At 38.0% G+C, this 17,775-nt stretch overlaps 1 protein-coding gene across 2 annotated transcripts in view; it reads left to right on the forward strand.

Moving 5' to 3' along the window:
* The window catches only part of heatr1 (HEAT repeat containing 1), an 82,559-nt gene that overhangs the window by 21,275 nt on the left and 43,509 nt on the right, over positions 1-17,775 (forward strand). For both annotated transcript variants that reach the window (XM_052011300.1, XM_052011301.1), the window contains 12 exons: positions 332-449; positions 2,638-2,745; positions 4,327-4,422; positions 5,704-5,792; positions 6,809-7,020; positions 10,028-10,149; positions 11,481-11,675; positions 13,519-13,702; positions 14,653-14,801; positions 15,594-15,768; positions 15,868-16,040; positions 17,398-17,568. In XM_052011300.1, the coding sequence (XP_051867260.1) occupies positions 332-449; positions 2,638-2,745; positions 4,327-4,422; positions 5,704-5,792; positions 6,809-7,020; positions 10,028-10,149; positions 11,481-11,675; positions 13,519-13,702; positions 14,653-14,801; positions 15,594-15,768; positions 15,868-16,040; positions 17,398-17,568 (1,792 nt within the window). The remainder of the gene's footprint in view (positions 1-331; positions 450-2,637; positions 2,746-4,326; positions 4,423-5,703; positions 5,793-6,808; positions 7,021-10,027; positions 10,150-11,480; positions 11,676-13,518; positions 13,703-14,652; positions 14,802-15,593; positions 15,769-15,867; positions 16,041-17,397; positions 17,569-17,775) is intronic.

Raw genomic sequence — 17,775 nt, forward strand, 5'->3', positions numbered from 1 at the left:
GTATTGCTTCAAGAATATGCTGCAATACTTTACCCATTTGTTAGGACAGGTAACACTGGGATAGTGCAACTTGGCAGTGAAGGGTCATTTTAATTCAACTTAAGATTTTGATGTCTGGTAGTAGATGGTTAAGAAAGGAAAGAGTGCATACCACCAAAAGGAAAAGTTTTTAGATTTTCAGGCTGCTGCAGTTATTGAATTTGTTGATCTGAAAACAAAGATAACCATTTTTAAGCCTATTTTAAACATTTCCTGAAAGTATAATTTCAACGATGTATTTTATAGGCTTTCTTTAATTCCTGTGTAAAGATTTCTTTTTCTTCCAATGAAGGTACCCCAAAGCTTATGAATTATCTTTGGGAAGCCAAATGAATAAATTTACAACCCAGAGAGAGCAAGATGTCTTCAACCAGTTTATCTCTCTGTCTTTGAGCAGTGCAAAGTATCAGGTAAAATTGATTTTAATGCTCAATGGTGTGGCATGGTTTTTAAAAATCTGCTTTGCAGTAAATTTCATTTTTTGATTTTTGTGGTGCAATTTGAAAATAAAACTGATGGTCGTGGCTCTTTAGAATTAAATTACATTTAAGTGAAACAATGAATGCTTTCATTCTGATCTCATTGCATCATAGAAACTGTAATACTGAGCTTTTTTAAATAAGAAATTGCTTTCAGGAATTGCTGTTAGAGGAAGACCTGTTCTTGGTTGTACCGCAAGCATTTCTATGGATGATTTACCGTTGTATCTTCCAAAGCTGCAATAGATTTGAAAAGTTATTTTATCTCCTTAATAAGGGCCCTATTTCATGTCACATTGATGGAAATATTTCTTCCCTGCCCATTTCTCTCATTCTCTCTTGCTGTCTGTCATCTACACAGGGTGCACTAGGGCAATATGTCTGTGCCTAACCTCAAATTTGACTCAATTGATCAGCCCAGCATCTCCCTGCAACACAAACTGGAGTAGGAATTGAAATTTATAAATTGTTGCAGTTGGAGTGTAAAGTTAGATTGGAACTGATGTATATTGTTGGAGAGGAACCCTTTTTCTTCCCTTGCACAGTTTTCTTTGTAACTGACCAGGCATTGCTTGATGGTGCAACTGAATGCCACAAGCTCCAGCTTTACGGATTCTTGTATCCACAGTGCTTCATCAAAGGTCATTATTCTCATATTCTTTCTAAGGACTTTCTAATTATGGAACTTATTGAGGCACATCTTCCATCTTGATGCCAGCACTAATGCTAGGATTTAACTGGCTATCCCTGTTGAAGTGCCTGTTTCCAGTACTGGAATTGGCTAAGTGGAATTGGCATCCTTCTGGCAACAGATGCTGTTGTTCTTTGGACTCCTGGTCCTTCCTCCTCCCTACAACGTTCTAAAACTTCCACACACTTAAATGCTAGTCTTTGATTGTATTTCTTTTAATCTATTTGAGAATTGCAATCTGAGTCTTCATCCTTCCACATCAGTCTTATCCCACGGTCATTTGAGAAAGTGGCGGTTAAAGTCACATCACATTCCCAGAGAGTGGAACATGTAATTGTGGGTTGGGAGTGAGTACTGCATTGTCAGAACTGCAGTCTTAAAAGTGGCATGTCCTGCCTGGCTCTTGAAATGGACATAAATTCTAACCACTAACTCCAGACAGATAGCCTCAGAAGTCAGGGTTGAACCCAGGTCACTGGAACTGAGACAGTGCACCACCTGCAGCATCACTGTGCTGCCCTTTTTTGTCTAGGTTGCTTGAGGATAGGATGTCAAAATGCTTTGGTCAGTAATTGACACAGGAAGGGCCCTTGATTATAGTTTGTTTAGTTAGAGTCATAGTGTCATACAGCATGGAAGCAGGCCCTTCGGCCCAACTTGTCCATGCCAACTATGTTGCCCAGCGAGCTAGTCCCATCTGCCCACATTTGACCCATAGCCCTCTAAACCTCTCCTATCCATGTACTTACCTAGATGGCTTTTAAATGTTGCTAATGTGCTCACCTCAACCACTATTTCTGGCAGCTCATTCCAAATATGCACCATCCTTTGCGTGAAGAAGCTGCCCCTGATGTCCTGTTTTAAATTTCTTGCCTCTGGTCTTAAACCTATACCCTCTTGTTTTTTGCACCCCCTCTCTGGGGAAAAAGACGATGTGCTTTCACCCTGTCTATGCTCCTCATGATCTTGTATACCTCTATCAGGTCACCCCTCAATCTCCGACATTCCAGGGAATAAAGTCCTCGTCTACGCAACCTCTCCTTGTAATTCAAGCCCCCAAGTCCAGGCAACATCCTGGTAAATCTTTTCTGCACTCTTCCTAGTTTAATAACATCTTTCCTATTATTTGTGGTTCATGGTCATAGGTACAATTGACATCAGGATTAGAGAGGGGAAGATTAAGTGCGGTTTTTCCTTTGGATGGCTGTTAGTTGACTCTCACTGGAAGAACATTGGATGGGATCGTAATTTTTGACAGTTGTTCTTGCAAGTTCAATAGCTTCTGACGTACAATATTTTTACTCTTCTAAGTACAAGGCTATTTAGATTTGGGGCCTATGGAACTGTGTCCCAGGAAAGGCAATGACTTTGGGGAAGAAAGTTAAAATCTATCCTTTATTAACTTCTAACTAAATATCACTCTTTTAGTTGTTGACAGATTCTGACACATCGCTATTGCTGAGTCTTAATCACCCACAGCCTAACATCCGAAGATCTGCTTTGGAGCACTTAAAGGAAATCATTAAAACCTCACAGGTAGTGCAAGGTTTAATAATTGACCATGGTATTTAAGCCGCATCTTCAGCCGTGTTAAGCATTCTAGCCTCCAAATAGAAACCTCTGGTTCATGTTTCACTGCACAAAAATATGGTTTAATACTTAAGTGAAGAGAGCTGCATTGTGAGGTGAAACATTAAACAGAGACCCTGCTTTCTGTTTCCAGTGAATGTAAAAGATCCCATGGCAGAGTTTGTTCAGTATTAAAACATAAGTGGGTTTATTACTTTGTTTGTGGTTGCTTGCACTACACTTCAAAGCTACTTAATTGGCAATAAAGTACTTGGGGGAGTCCTAAAAGGAATATTAAAGGCACTTAAAATAAAATGCAAATCTCTTCTGGGGAGGGGTGGGGATCTTCATCTTAAATATGGAAGATTTTGTGCATCTAAAACTTATGCAAAGATAATTGGTCATTGAAATGAATGTCACAGGACTTTGCAAATTCCCAAATTTAAAAGAATTCCAATGTTATTAAAATGCAAGATGATGCTCTGAAGTTATAACTGTTTGAAGTGACAGCTGCTCATTGGAGAAGTTAACAAGTTATGAGTAATTAATTCTAGGCCAAGTCCATGTCATTACGGGGCCTGTGAAAAACCTTTCTCCTCAGCTTCAGCTGAAGGGTCAGTTAATGTTCAAGAGATGTTATGAAATGAAGCCTGCCTTGGAAGTAACAGCTACTTGCCACCAAGGAGTGTTAGTGTAGGGTTCCCCAGGCAATAGATAAATTTAACTGTGTCTTTAACAGTTAAAGATATTGAACTACTCAAGTATATTTTGACAGTATATCACGATAGTTTAGATTGAGTAGTTCAATTTCCTTTTTTCTTAAAAAGAAATGTATTCTTAAATAATCTTTGGGAAATGTATAAAGGCTTCAGGGAGGGTGCTGAAGAAATTTATGAAAATTATTCCAGCAATAAGGGATTTAAAGTTATGTGGATAGACAGGAGAAGCTAGGGTTGTTTTACTTCGAATAGAGGAGATTGCAGTGGGATCTGATGGAGACGTTTATTAACTTAAATGATATACTCTGTATACTCAGTATACAGAGAGAAACCGTTCCCATTGACAGCAGTCAAGAACAAAGGTGTATGTTTTGACACAATGAATGCTCTGTCAGAGTAGTAGTGGACGCAGTATCTTCAGGGCTTATTGGAATGGGAGACTAGCTGGATTGCTCTTGCATAGAGCTAGTAGATAGATCTAGACGAGCAAAATAGTACCTGTGATGCATTGTATGATGATCTATCTTTAATAATTGAAAATTAATCTCTTTAAATCCTGCTGCATTTAAGTGGTGTGGTTCTATAATTTGCAAACCCAAGAGAAGAAATTTGTAAAATTCTGTAAGTTTTCCTTAAACATTTTGGTTGCAACCTAATAATGGATGTCATAATCAGTTTGCCTTTCAGGGCAGTGGCTTGATAGTGGTGAATGCCTGTTTAATGTTGGCAAACATAATACAATAGGCATTGGATTATTATTGGAAGTTGCCAGCTGTATGATCATAGAATTAATCATGAATTATTATTAATTTGTAAACTTCTTTTAAAGGAAGGATATGACGATACTTTCTTGAAAGAAAGTATTTTGGGACGGATAAAAGATGACAGTCCAGAAGTAGTTCTTGTTGCTCTACAGGCTCTGGAGGTGAGTTTAGTGTCCTCTTCTAATTGATGGCAACTTTGCCTGTTACTTTGGGATATCGCAGTGAATTGAACCTTTGGGTAATATGTCCCTTTTGTGTCAGCTGTCACCTGGTTAGTCACCTTCTCACCTACAACATCTCTGTAAAAGATGCCACAGCATTGTCTGGAAAAGGAGTATAAGAATTGTCCCCGGTGTTGTACCCAATATTTAAATCTCAGTATCCATCAGTAAAAGAACAGATGACCTGGCCATTATCAGTTGTCATTTGCACTGGCGCTGCACAAATTAACTGCTGGGTTTCCTGCATTACAGCTATGACTGCAGTTCAAAAGTTCTCCATCTACCATGAAATGTTTGTGAATTCTGAGGTTGTGAAAGGTGCAACTCAAATTTGGTTCTATCCCAGATTTATAATCTGTGAAATTTGTTGCCACATTGGTATTGGTTTATTATTGTCGCTTGTACTGAGGTACAGTGAAAAACTTGTCTTGCATACTGATCGTGCAGGTCAATTCATTACAGTGCAGTTACATTGAGGTAGTACAGAGTGCATTGAGGTAAAAACAATAACAGTACAGAGTAAAGTGTCACAGCTACAGAGGAAGTGCAATTATAATTTAAGTGTACCCACTGCAAACAACAACTTTGCATTAGTTCATGCCTCATTTCTCTTTCCTGAATATTTTTTGGAGGTATCTGCTCTAAATTTTGAATCCTACTTAACCAGCAGAAGATATGTTACCTCAAACTTGAGTGGGAAAAAGACATTATCAGAAGTTAATTGAATTTAACATTTGTTTGTCTCTCTAAAGAATTTCCATTTTTGAATATCAACGTGCCTCAAAACAAATGAGTATTTGACAAGTTAACTTGTAGACTGTCTACTTTCTTGTGTTGTATTTCAGGTGCCACAGTTCAAAGTGCTGCCCTCTATTGGGGGTGCAAATTAACCTTTTGGACTCCCAAGTACAAACATTAGAAATGGATGCCCTTCTCTGAATTATTCACAGTTAACAACAATAGTTTAAAAACAATTATATTTTGTCAGTCAGACCACCTTCTCAATCAGAAGTTCTTGGGAAGCATTTTTCAAAAGAGGTGCAGTTTAATTAGGGAACTGACCGTCAACCAATTCGTCAATATCTGTGATTAATTATCGATGACCTTTGGTTCACAGTGGCAGCTGTAGTCCAGTGCTGCTGTCTGATGATGAGCTAAGATATTGCATAACAGAGAGCTAATTAAACTTAATAATAAATTATAATTTTGCTTCTTTTCTAGGCCTACTCTAGACAGCTTGGTCAAGAAAAGACTGTTTCTTCTCTTTTGTCACTGTTTCAACGAGTGGATCTTTCTGAGAATGAGCACTGGTGCGTATGATTCTACGGACAAAGCTGCTTTGTTTAAATAGTGTGCAGATAATTAGAATATTTAAAAATAGTTATGACAGATTTTAATATATTTTTTCTCTTCCTGTTGAGTAGGAACTGTTTCCACTGAATAAGCACATTTTAACAAACAATAGATACCACTAAGAAGGCCACTCATGTATGTTCCTCTTTCACTGAGGATACCTGAGTCTTGGCTGATCCCATCCTCGTACTATTCAACAGTTACAAAATGTTTATCATGAGTTAAAGCACGGGTTGGCACGGTAGTGTAGTGGTTAGTGGGTTAGCGTAACACTTTACAGTGCCAGAGACCCAGGTTCAATTCCGGCCACTGTCTGTAAGGAGTTTGTACGTTCTCCCAGTGTCTGCGTGGGTTTCCTCTGGGTGCTCCAGTTTCCTCCCATGTTTAAAAGACGTACGGGTTAGGAAGTTGTGGGCATGCTATGTTGGTGCCAGGAGCGTGGCGACACTTACGGCCGCCCCCAGAACACTCTACGCAAAAGATGTATTTCACTGTGTGTTTCAGTGTACATGTGACTAATAAAGATCTTACCTTAATTTTATGCCGTCCTCCCACCAGATTGGTTGTTGTCAGCATTAACCTGTCCACTGCTGACATAGATGGTGATCAGATTTAGACTTTCGTAAGATGTCCTTGTGATTTATTTTATTTGTTCAGAGTGAGCATAAATTGACCTGTAAACTTCAAGTTGTTAAATTTGAGATGGATATGGTTGCATCTCTTTAACCAGGTGCAGAACACTGTGGAGTAATGCCACAGTATTTGATGCAGTGAATGAATAGAACAGTTTTACAATGAATTGTATGCTGCACAATATCACCACTCCATGGATGAAGAGGACATTGCACCTACTGTAAAACCGATGGGCGTAAAGATGTTACTTCATTGCATTTCTATAAATCCCACATAGATTTGTGTGTTTTGCTTAAATGTTTATTGCCAGTTCAACTTTCTGCTCTGTAATTGCTCCTAGGTATGTTGTTCTTGAAGAGGCAGTTAATTTTTTAAGTATGGGAAATCTGTATAATGGGAATGCAGAGCTGACACATCAGATATGGATGGAACTGATGCCTTATGTGGTACTGACCAACCCAACAGAACAATCGGTTGAGCGGAAAATGACAAAGTTTATTGTTAATTCAGATCTGTGCTCCAAGAATCCACTGCTTCGTGGCTGGCCAGCAGGTAAAAGTAGTTTCCTTACCTTAATGGTACTTGCATCAAACAGTAAGTAACTATCATTTTTGAATCTGTGAAATAATCATGTCAAGCATCCGGGTATGAATCAGGATTCAGTCCAGTCACACATTGGACAGAATGCCATTGTTCTTAACATACTTCTTTTTCTGAATTGTTGTGGCTTGTTGAATCTGAATTGTCAGGTGTAATTGTTTATGGTTGTTGTGCACATATGTCAGGATGGTGAACTTTACAACTCATCAGTAAGTGGTTGGCTTTTTGAGCGGTAGATAATTTCTTGCCTGCTCTGTCGTGTCTCCAGGCCCCATTGCATTCTATTACTTTCTGTTGTTTGAGCATCTCCGAGATGAGATAGGCAGTATGCAACAATTGCAAAGGTATTGTATTAAGAATGAGAATATTTCGTTTCGTTGGGCCTTTCAACCCATATGAAAGACTGGTAGAAAAATAGATGCCCACGGGATCCAGGGGAGAATGGCTAATTGAATCCAAAATTGACTCTGTACCAGGAAGCAAAGTGCAATGGTTGATGCTTTATTGACTGGAAGGCTGTTATCAGTGAAGTTCCACAGGGTTCTGTACATGGCCCCCTTTTTTATAATATATATTGATTTAGATTTGCATATTGGAGGCAAGATGAAGAGGCTTACAGATGACACACACATAAAAAAAGTGCTAGAAATACTTAGCAGATCAGGCAGCAGAGTAAACATTTCAAATCCATAACCTTACTTCAGGGCCAGGTAAATTCAGAAAACAGGTGTATTTTGACTTGTAGAGAAGTGGGAGGGGTGGAAAGAATAAACTAAATGCCTCTTATAGGGTGGAGACCAAGAGAAAACAAATGACATAGATTGGTGTTGATCAGGCGAGGATGCCACAGCCTGTTGATGGCAGCTAATCTGTTTGAAGAAAGGGTAAGTAGAGCGAGGGCAGAGGAGAGAAGAAAAAAGACCTGTTGGAAATGTGAGATCGAGAACACAGCAAACCCTGGAAATCTGAAACAAAAAAGAATGCTGAGAAAGCCTAGCAGATCAGGCAGCACCTGCAGGGAGAAAAGTTAATCACATCTAAACCAGTGAGGGATTGAAAAGCAATAAAAAAAACTGTAGACTCTGGAAATGTGAATCAAAAATAAAAAACTCTGGAAATTCTCAGCAGGCCAGACAGCATATGTGAAGAGAGAAATAGAAGCAGAGCCAATGCCCCAGGCTGCTGATTCCTCAGCGTTGGCCATGTAGTTAACAATGAGGAAGAAACCTTAAGAGTGCAGGAACATGTTCATGGTCTGATGAGTTGAGCAAGAAAATGATTAATGGAGTTTAATCCAGAAATATGTCGGGTAATTTATTGGAGGAGGCAAGAGAATGTGCAATAAATGGGTGGATATTGCTGTGAAGGAAAAGAGGACTTTGGAGTGTATCTCAATGGATCCTTAAAGGTAGCAGGGTTTTTCAGTAACGTAGTTGAAAAAAAGGATATTTGAGTCTTTTGGTGGTCAGTATGTATTGCTGCTTTTATCCTTCTGCTTGAGGTACTTTCTGCCAGGAGTGGTCAACACTAAGGTGCTCGATCTTGTCGAGAATGAATTGATGGAAACAAATTATGTTTGTTTGGTACACACAATGCAGGGGCAATTGGGCATTTTGCATTTGTGCAACTCAGTTCTGTCTCTACATTCACCACTTTGAAGTGGGAATGAAAATATAATACATTTTAGGTAGACTTCCTTTCGAATACACATGATAAGCTACATAATATGCTGGCCTTTATCTAATGGGTAAAATGGCCAATAGAACTGTTATGCATACTTTAACCTATTTATTTGTCCATTCATCTAGTCCCATAGAATAAGTGGCATGTAAATGTGGAAATATGGACACTCACAGGAACAGGTATTTTTGTGGATGATTGTATAGCATAGTTACTATCTGCTGCTTTCAACAGATTGAATGTACAGATTATATTGGTATTGGTTTATTATTGTCACTTGTACCGAGGTACAGTGAAAAGCTTGTCTTACAAACCGGTCATACAGGTCAATTCATTACACAGTGTAGTTACATTGAGTCAGTACAGAGTGCATTGATGTAGTACAGGTAAAAACAATAACAGAGTAAAGTGTCACAGCTACAGAGAAGGTGCAGTGCAATAAGGTGCGAGGTCACAACAAGGTAGATCGTGAGGTCATAGTCCATCTCATTGTATAAGGGAACTGTTCAATAGTCTTATCACAGTGCGGTAGAAGCTGTCCTTAAGTCTGGTGGTACGTGCCCTTAGGCTCCTGTATCTTCTACCTGATGGAAGAGGAGAGAAGAGAGAATGTCCCGGGTGGGTGGGGTCTTTGATTATGCTGGCTGCTTCACCAAGAGAGTCCAAGGAGGGGAGGCTGGTGTCCGTAATGCGCTGGGCTGTGTCCACAACTCTGCAGTTTCTTGTGGTCCTGGGCAGAGCAGTTTCCGTACCAAGCCATGATACATCCAGATAGGATGCTTTCTATGGTACATTGGTAAAAGTTGGTGAGAGTCAAAGGGGACAAACCAAATTTCTTTAGCCTCCTGAGGAAGTAGAGGTGCTGGTGAGCTTTCTTGGCCGTGGCATCTACGTGATTTGACCAGGACAGGCTGTTGGTGATGTTCGCTCCCAGGAACTTGAAGCTGTCAACCCTCTTGACCTCAGCACCATTGACATAGACAGGTGCATGTACACCGCCCCCTTTCTTTAAGTCAATGACCAGCTCTTTTGTTTGGTGACATTGAGGGAAAGGTTGTTGTCATGACACCATTCTACTAACCTCTCTATCTCCTTCCTGTACTCCAACTCATCACTGTTTGAGATACAGCCTACGACGGTAGGTAGAATTATAGGTAGAATAAATTACTGATCTTCATATCTGCTTTACATGATTGTTCTATTCAGGGAAGTTTTTCTTGCTCCTTTTGTTATTACTTGTGGACTCTGCTTAAAACCTTTACTCGACTTGTTTTAACAGTACTTGAAGAAGTATTAGACAGCTGTAACTTGAGAGAAATGGTTGGCAAGGCAAGTCAGAAAATGATTGAGCTCCTGGCAAATAACTTGTGCTCAATGGATCCTTCTGCAAGGACTCAAATGGTAAGAAAAATAAAGCTTTAAATTAATCTTGGTGGTACAGCTTATAAAACACCATTTTAAAAATTAATTCAAAACAGTCGTGTTCCATGTCTTCCTGGAGAATCGGCATAAGTATTTGAGGCAGTCAGCAATTATCAGGCTTGGCCAGATGAGACAGAATCTGTCCTCATCTTGTATTCTATATATCTTTGGTACCAGGTACTTGTAACCAAGGGGCCATTGATCATGTGAGGTTTGGTAGGGAATATTGGCAAGCCAGTTATCGGTCAAATGGCCAATGATCACACCTGTCATCTGCTTGATGTTACATGGTCCACACACAACTGTGGAGTCCTTCTCTTAGAAAATTAATATTATATTAGTTAACTGTTTAGCATTGCTCATGGTTATCTTTTCTGTAACTGATTTTTTTTCTTTGTTTTTGGTTTTCTTCTCATCATTATTTCTTCAATTTTCTTTGCACTTTCTGCTTCTGTAACTCCTGTTCGCACTGTGTACTTTCATCTTCTTGCTCACCTCTCCTTATCCTGTCATCTACAATGGAGACCTTTAGCTAGATTTGGAGCTGAAGGATTGCTCATGTCTTGGCTTTCTTGGAGAACAATGAGGCATGTGTCATCTTGTGGAATAAGTGTAAACATCTAGTTCCCAAGATGCAATCCCAACCTCTTGGCTGCTTCTTGATTTTTATAGTGAATAAGCAGAAGGGGAGATAGGCCAGAACTGGTTAGGCAGTGGGGGTGGGTGGGCTGTCTTATGGAAAAATAGGAATTAATGAATGGGCTGAATCAAGGGAAGAAAAATAAATAAGTCAAAAATTGAAATTAAATATTGCGGAAAGTGAACGTATTAAACAAAATGTGGAAATGAGCAATAGAAACAGGACTAAATATACTGGAAGTAATTAAATATTAACAGTGGAGACTGAAATTGTTTGTGAAATATAGAAAGCATGAGGTTCATGGCTAAGAAGTAATTGCATGTGAAATAATAAAGGTTTATGAATCTTGTACCTCAGCTATCTTGAATTGAGCAGAGAAATATTTACATAACATTTCTGATTAGAAAATATTCATTGTAAAGGTTTTTACAGAACAGCCATCAATTAAATAATTTCAATTTCATTGCCAAAATAAAACTCTTACCATATTTGTGACAAGTTTAACCATTTATGGAAAATGCTTAAATTGACCAATGGTTGAAGGAAGGAGAAATGTTGATTCAAATTACAACAGTTTCATGACTATTGAGTGGGAAAGTTGGCTCTTGTATTGACCAGCGTGAAATCCTATTACTGCTGTGAATTTTGATGATAATTGCTTTGTCCACAGATAGAAAATATTGTGCAAGTCATTAAAAAAGAATCCCCAAACCCGAAGCACAAGCTGACCTCTGTTGTACTGAGTTTTGCTTTAGTCCAGACCTTGGAGATGCAGCCGGATCCAGAACGTTTACAACATGCTCTACAAGTATATGGTGTTTTAGAGAAAAGACTGAAGAAACTAGTTGCAAAAAGCAGAGACTGGGTAAGGATCTTTAATGTTTCAAGTGCTGTTGCTTTTTAATATTTAAAGCAGATGGTGGCAATATTTTATTTCTAAAATTTAGGATGCTTTTTAAAAATTTTTTGCTTGCTTTCTCTCTTTGCTAGATTTTTGCCAGAAGTTTCCTTGGGGCTTCTCTTGGCTATTGTAATGGAAAGTTGATTAAAATCTTTTTGTGCATTTTTTCTGGGATTGCCACAGAGTTATGGTGTTAATTCCCACTCCAGTGCAGTTCCACATACACCCTCTTGTATTCACCCAAGTTGTCACTATTCTGAAATGAGCTATGGCACTGCTGAATGGCAGAAAATGCTCTGTGGGAATGGTTGTACTGTCGTTTCTTTGTCAGTAGGATATTTCATTATGGAAACCTAATGACAAGGTGAGTATTGTCATTGTCAAATAACCGTATAATTCCATTCAAGCAAAATACTGCATCTACTTGAAGTCTATGGGAAGTGTCTAGGAATGTAAAGCATCCTCTTGCATTTTACAATGGGGACCGCTGGGTAGGGATTAGAAGCAAGATGTTTATCTGATTGCCAGGAATTAACTGGATGAAAATGGAAATCATCCTGAATTTTATGGCTGAATTACACACCATTCCCTTTTAAACTGTTGCAAGATCTTGCGGTGTAGTTGTGTAATTCTGCCTTTGTCTCTAAATTATTTTTCCAATGCATACAATAAAGCTGTGATTTTAAAATGCTTTTAGCATTGCTAGCATTAATTACTGACATTTCATGAACGTCTGTTCTTCGAAGGTTAACTTTTTGTTCTGAGCCTTTTTCCTTTTGTCTGGTGAGTTGATTTCTTGTTTGATTTTGCTTCCCAATTTCCTTGATATTTAGAACATGACAGGTAGGTTTTGACAAAAAATTGTTTGGCTGCCCATTTGTTGAAAGGTGCACAACTCTATAACTAAGCGGTGTGTTTCTCTAAAGAGTTTATTCCCTCGATGAGATTGTTCTGAGGCATGCCCTGTGTTTTGTGAGATGAGCCATCTCCAGCCCACTTTGTGGGGACCACTATCCCAAGCTTACACAAAATGAGTTCGAAAAGAACTAGTTGCATGAAATTCATCTGAGAGAACTTCTGTTTTTATTTGCAGCACTGATCTGAGTTACTCAACAAATGTTGCTCACCAGTTATACCCCTTTTATGGTACTGCATTTTCCACTCCAGAATCTTGTATAATACTGTATATCTTTAGGTTTTATTATACAGGCTCATTAATCCCAATCTTTTACATAAAAGTCTCCATGGCAAATTTCAATTAAATTTTGGAATATGAATTTTAGGCTAAAAACTAATTCCATTCCATAACTAGTACAAATTTGAACTGATCCCTTCATTATCACTTAGCACTAATTTAATCTCTTCAAAATATGCAGTGGCTTGGGTTCTATCTGAACCTCCTTAGTGTTGAGCAATTGTAAATGTAAACGATTCCTTTATTTTGTTCTAGCACTTAACAGCAAACTGTTTAATGCTGAAAGTTAAGGATATGGGCAGGAGAGGCGGATGTGTCAGCAAATCCTGCTTATGTTAATGGAATTCACTTGTCATATGAGGACATTGTTCAAAGGGACATATAGATCTACTTAAACAGAAGATGATCCACAAATTGATCACACGGTTTCAGATTTGAGGGATTAGTGTTTTTTCCCCTTTTGAGATGAAAAACTGCACAATTCTAAGGGAGCATTGGATAGTTGGGTCCAAAATGTACCCCAGACAGAAATATTCCCGCGCTTCATGGAAAAAATCAGTATGTTAATGTTTTGAATATGAGCTTAATCACTTCTCTCATTCAACATTGCAGAGAATTTTGCGAAAGTGGCATCTTCATTATATTGAAGGGAACACGTTACCAGTGGACCTACTTACTGAATATGTAGAGCATATGCAGGTTGATGTTGGTTGGAGTGCAGAATCTGGATTTATACTCATTTTGTTGCTAAAGAACCTAATTATGGCTTTCAAACCACCTGAATCGCTGCTGAAAGGTGAGGTATTTAATCAGGGAAATTAGGTTTTGACAACACCTGCATTTAGCATCATCTGCATTCAGAATTTAGGCAGAAATAATGTGCTGGTGTTAATAATTTCTTTAAAAATGCGAGAATAGAAATTATCAATTGGAAGTATTTCTGCTAAAATTAAGTATTGGGTGTTCATTTGCTTGCAGGTAATGTGGGAAATTATTTTTATTTTGCTAATTATACTTGAGTTTGGCAAACATTTAAGATTTGTTAATTCAGCACAGTCTGACATCTCTTAACGTGCTGTATGTAAATGTAAAAAGGTTGGTGTCAGAGAACTCATTTTTTAACTGGCTGTCAATAGCTCATGAGGGCATTTTGCCAGTGTGCACTTTTAGAATGATTGGCTAAAGCATAAAATAAGCCACGCTTTTTCAGAGCTCCATTAGCAGTTTTAGAAATTACATCCCTACAGCGGTTGTATGTTTTACCTAATCAAGGTTACAATGTAAAGTTTAACCATTTCCCCTCAGCAATATTTCGGAAGCCGCGTTGAGACTTGTCATTTGTCAGCACAGGCTAGGTATTGTCCAGGGCTGCTGTGTTTTCACTGTAGTCACAAAAGGAGTTGAAAATGATAACGTGATCAGTGAACTGCTCACTTTTCACTTTACCACAAAAAAGAAAGTTATTGAAGGTGTACCTGGAGATAATTGGGCCAATGATTCTATTTGACACTTAGTGATTATTAGCCTGTCATGTATAATTTCCACCATTGAGGACTTTTCCAGTTTCGATAGGTTCAAATCATCGCTACCTCGATCTGAAATGCAGCTGCTTTCACTTTGCCTTACAATTATTTTTTTTGGTTCTGTTCCAATGGATTTAGTTGCATTCCATTTCGCAACTTACAACCAGTTCATTGGCATGACCATTTGGCTAGCATTCCTAACTTTCCTCTCTCATCTTTTCAGAACAGTCTTGGTGGAACCCTGAAAGTTTGGATGAACAAAATTGTAACTACCTTCATCTTCTCATTGACGTGTTTGATCTTATTATGTGTGGTGCAAGTGAAGGAAGCCTCGTAGCAAGCTTCAGGATACTCTTGCAGCTTTTGATTCAGGTGAATAGATATTTAATCCATGTTATCAATTTAACTATTGGGATAGAGATAAGGGCATTACAGTAGTGCACAAACAAGTTTGTTAAATGCATTGTTTTCTACATATTGATCTGATGAAGTTATTTATGTAGTTTCAACTCACATGGCCAAGCAAAGCATTTTGGAATGCTCATAGTTATATGGCTACTATTAGTTGCCTTTTCCAACATTCCCTCATTCTAATTACACAAACTGTGTATTCTTGCAGTTGTTTTACCAATCACAAAAAGTGGAGTTAAAGCTCAGTTCAGATGGGAACTTTGGATTTAGGATTTACCTTAATTGAAAGTATAATTTAATTGGTTTGTGTGATCATATAGCATCAAATCTTGTTACGTGCTCAGTTTATTTACTCATGTATAATAATCCTATTATATGTATTTGGGATACAAAAGTAATCTAAGGTTTTGAATAAAATTTGTTTTCTCTGGGAAGTATTTTAAAATCTCCTTTGTGTTTAAATTATGTGTTTTCATATTGGGTGTAACAAAATATGCAGAATTACAAACCAGATGAAATCTTGAAAGAAAACACAAGCTTTTTGTCAATTTGCCAATGTTAAAAAAGAATTGGTCAAATAGTTGGATTTGACTGTATATAATCATTTCCTGAATTTGTCACTGTTCTCAAGGCTTACATAAATCAGTAACTATATGAGGAGGGAAGGAAAGCTGATTTCAACTAAATATCTTTATTATATTTGTGATTTTATAACTCTGTCCTTTTGTTAATTGATGAAAATTGGTATTTCAGACTCATCTGCCTGATCCCAGTCATCTCTTCAGGTTCTTGTCACTTGTGTGGACCTATAATTATAACCTTAGTAACCAGTTGAACAGAACAGTAGGTGTCATACTACAGACCCGAGCCTTTTACTTGGGTTGCGCACTATTTGATTATGCTGGGACAGAATTTCTATCATCACAAGGTATTAACTTCCTAATCCATTCAATTGATTGGGTTAAATATTATTTATAATTTCAAAAAATATGCCTATTTATTACTGAATTATGTTTGTTTTTCCCAGTGGTGGTGTCCTTAGTCATTTCTCTGGGTAGCCCTGTAAGAGAGGTGCGTCGGGCAGCAATTGCCTGTTTACAAACAATAGCAAAAGTACCAGGATCTGGATTTGATGTGGTTATTAATAGTCTTGCTAATATGGCAGAAGAAATCATTGCAGATCCCATGCACTTAAGTCAGGTAAGAAAGGGCAAAGGATTGCTCTGTTTTTAAATTCATAATTTTGTACAATTTTATTTTTTTATTATATTTGAGTACAGCTATACTCTTCATGTTGCAATGATGTAGTGTAATATCGTGACCTAAAGAGTTGAAAGTAGTGATAGGAGTAGGCAGCTTATCCCGACAAGCCTGCTAAATATTGACCGAGATTATGTCTGATCTGTGCTCTAACTCACCCAATTGCCGCATGGCCCTAAGTATCTTGGGCTAATAAAATCCTATTAATCTTAGATATTAAAGTAACATATGATCTACCGTTAATTGCAGATAAAGTTCTAGACATTTACATCTCTTGTGTCATCTGGTTCCAATTGTTAGATCATGTCCCTTAGTCCTATTCTCCTTGACCTGCAGTTTATTTCCACTACCTTATCAGTTTCCATTAGGGTATTGAAAATGTGACTCAAATCACCTCTTAAGAATCTGAATTTTAGAGATTAACTTCAAAGTTCAGTTGTTTCTACTGGTTATTTAACAGGTATTGTTCTGGTAATTCTAGGCTGCACTTTGCAAAGCTTTAATAACCTTCCTGAGGTATGCTGCTCAAAATTTGAACTCAAGCTGTCATCTGACTAAGTTGTTGTACAGCTATACATAACTATTGGCTCTTACCAATTACTCTCTCTTAATTTTTTGCCTCTGTCTATATAACTTGCCAGTGCTACCAATGGACATTGATCTGCTACCTGAGTAAGAAATAAAATGAATACTAGAGCCTCCATCCTGCCAATTTGAATACCTGCTCATTATACAAAATGATCTTCTGCAATTGGTGATTTTAAAATTAAGAGCTAAACTGAGGTGTTCTTAAGAATTCTAAGAGTTTCTTTTGTCAGGCACATTGGGTGATTTGATTTCTGAATGCGATGCTAAATACCCTCTTGCTGCTTTACCTGCTCCTGCAATTCCTGCATTACGAAATGGTCATTGTTTAGATTTTGTATTGGTGGCAGAAAGTGTAAATTGGAAATTAGACTGTGCCCAAAATGCAATGTATATTAAAATAAAACAGAAGATCCCCAGAAATACGCAGCAGGCCAGGTAGCATCTGAGAAAACTCGTTAATGTTTCAAAACAGATGCTAATGTTAGAGGGCTACGCTTTGCAGATTCAGATAAAATTTAAGGAAAACAAGTCTTTTCTCTTTCCCTTTCTCTCCACAAAGACATTTTTTTTTCTCTTCCCTTTTGAAAGACCCAGGGATATCTACCTAATAGTTATGTAAGGGTTTTTTTTGAGGTATGTTGGTAGCAACCAGTGCTCTTTCCAGAGCTGATGGCTTATGGGTTTTTGCTCCATTGTTTCATTTATCCAGGCTCTAGGGACATTATTTGAGGAAATTTTAACACCCACTGGACCAGCAAGGTCACAGCACACAAACCTGACACAAGCTCTTGAGAATTTTCTGCAGTGTTTTGGAGATCAAGGTCAACCATCGTATGTCACACGTAATTTGCTGGAAGTATTCGAACAAGTGAATGGAGAGGTGAGTTTATTTTTTTTAGCAGTGTGAGTAGTTATCACTTAGAGCATTGTTTTAATCAATTTCGAGCAGATGGATAATTAGTGTTAGAATTAAATAATATAAAAAGATACTTAAAACTCAAAAGGATCTCTGATAACTCCATACCCTGATTGTGAAGCCCTTTTGAGTCCAGCAGTTTACTGCGAACCAAAGAATCACTTGCACCCG

Source organism: Pristis pectinata, chromosome 3 (genome assembly GCF_009764475.1).
Source record: "Pristis pectinata isolate sPriPec2 chromosome 3, sPriPec2.1.pri, whole genome shotgun sequence".
In the NCBI taxonomy this organism is placed as follows: domain Eukaryota; kingdom Metazoa; phylum Chordata; class Chondrichthyes; order Rhinopristiformes; family Pristidae; genus Pristis; species Pristis pectinata.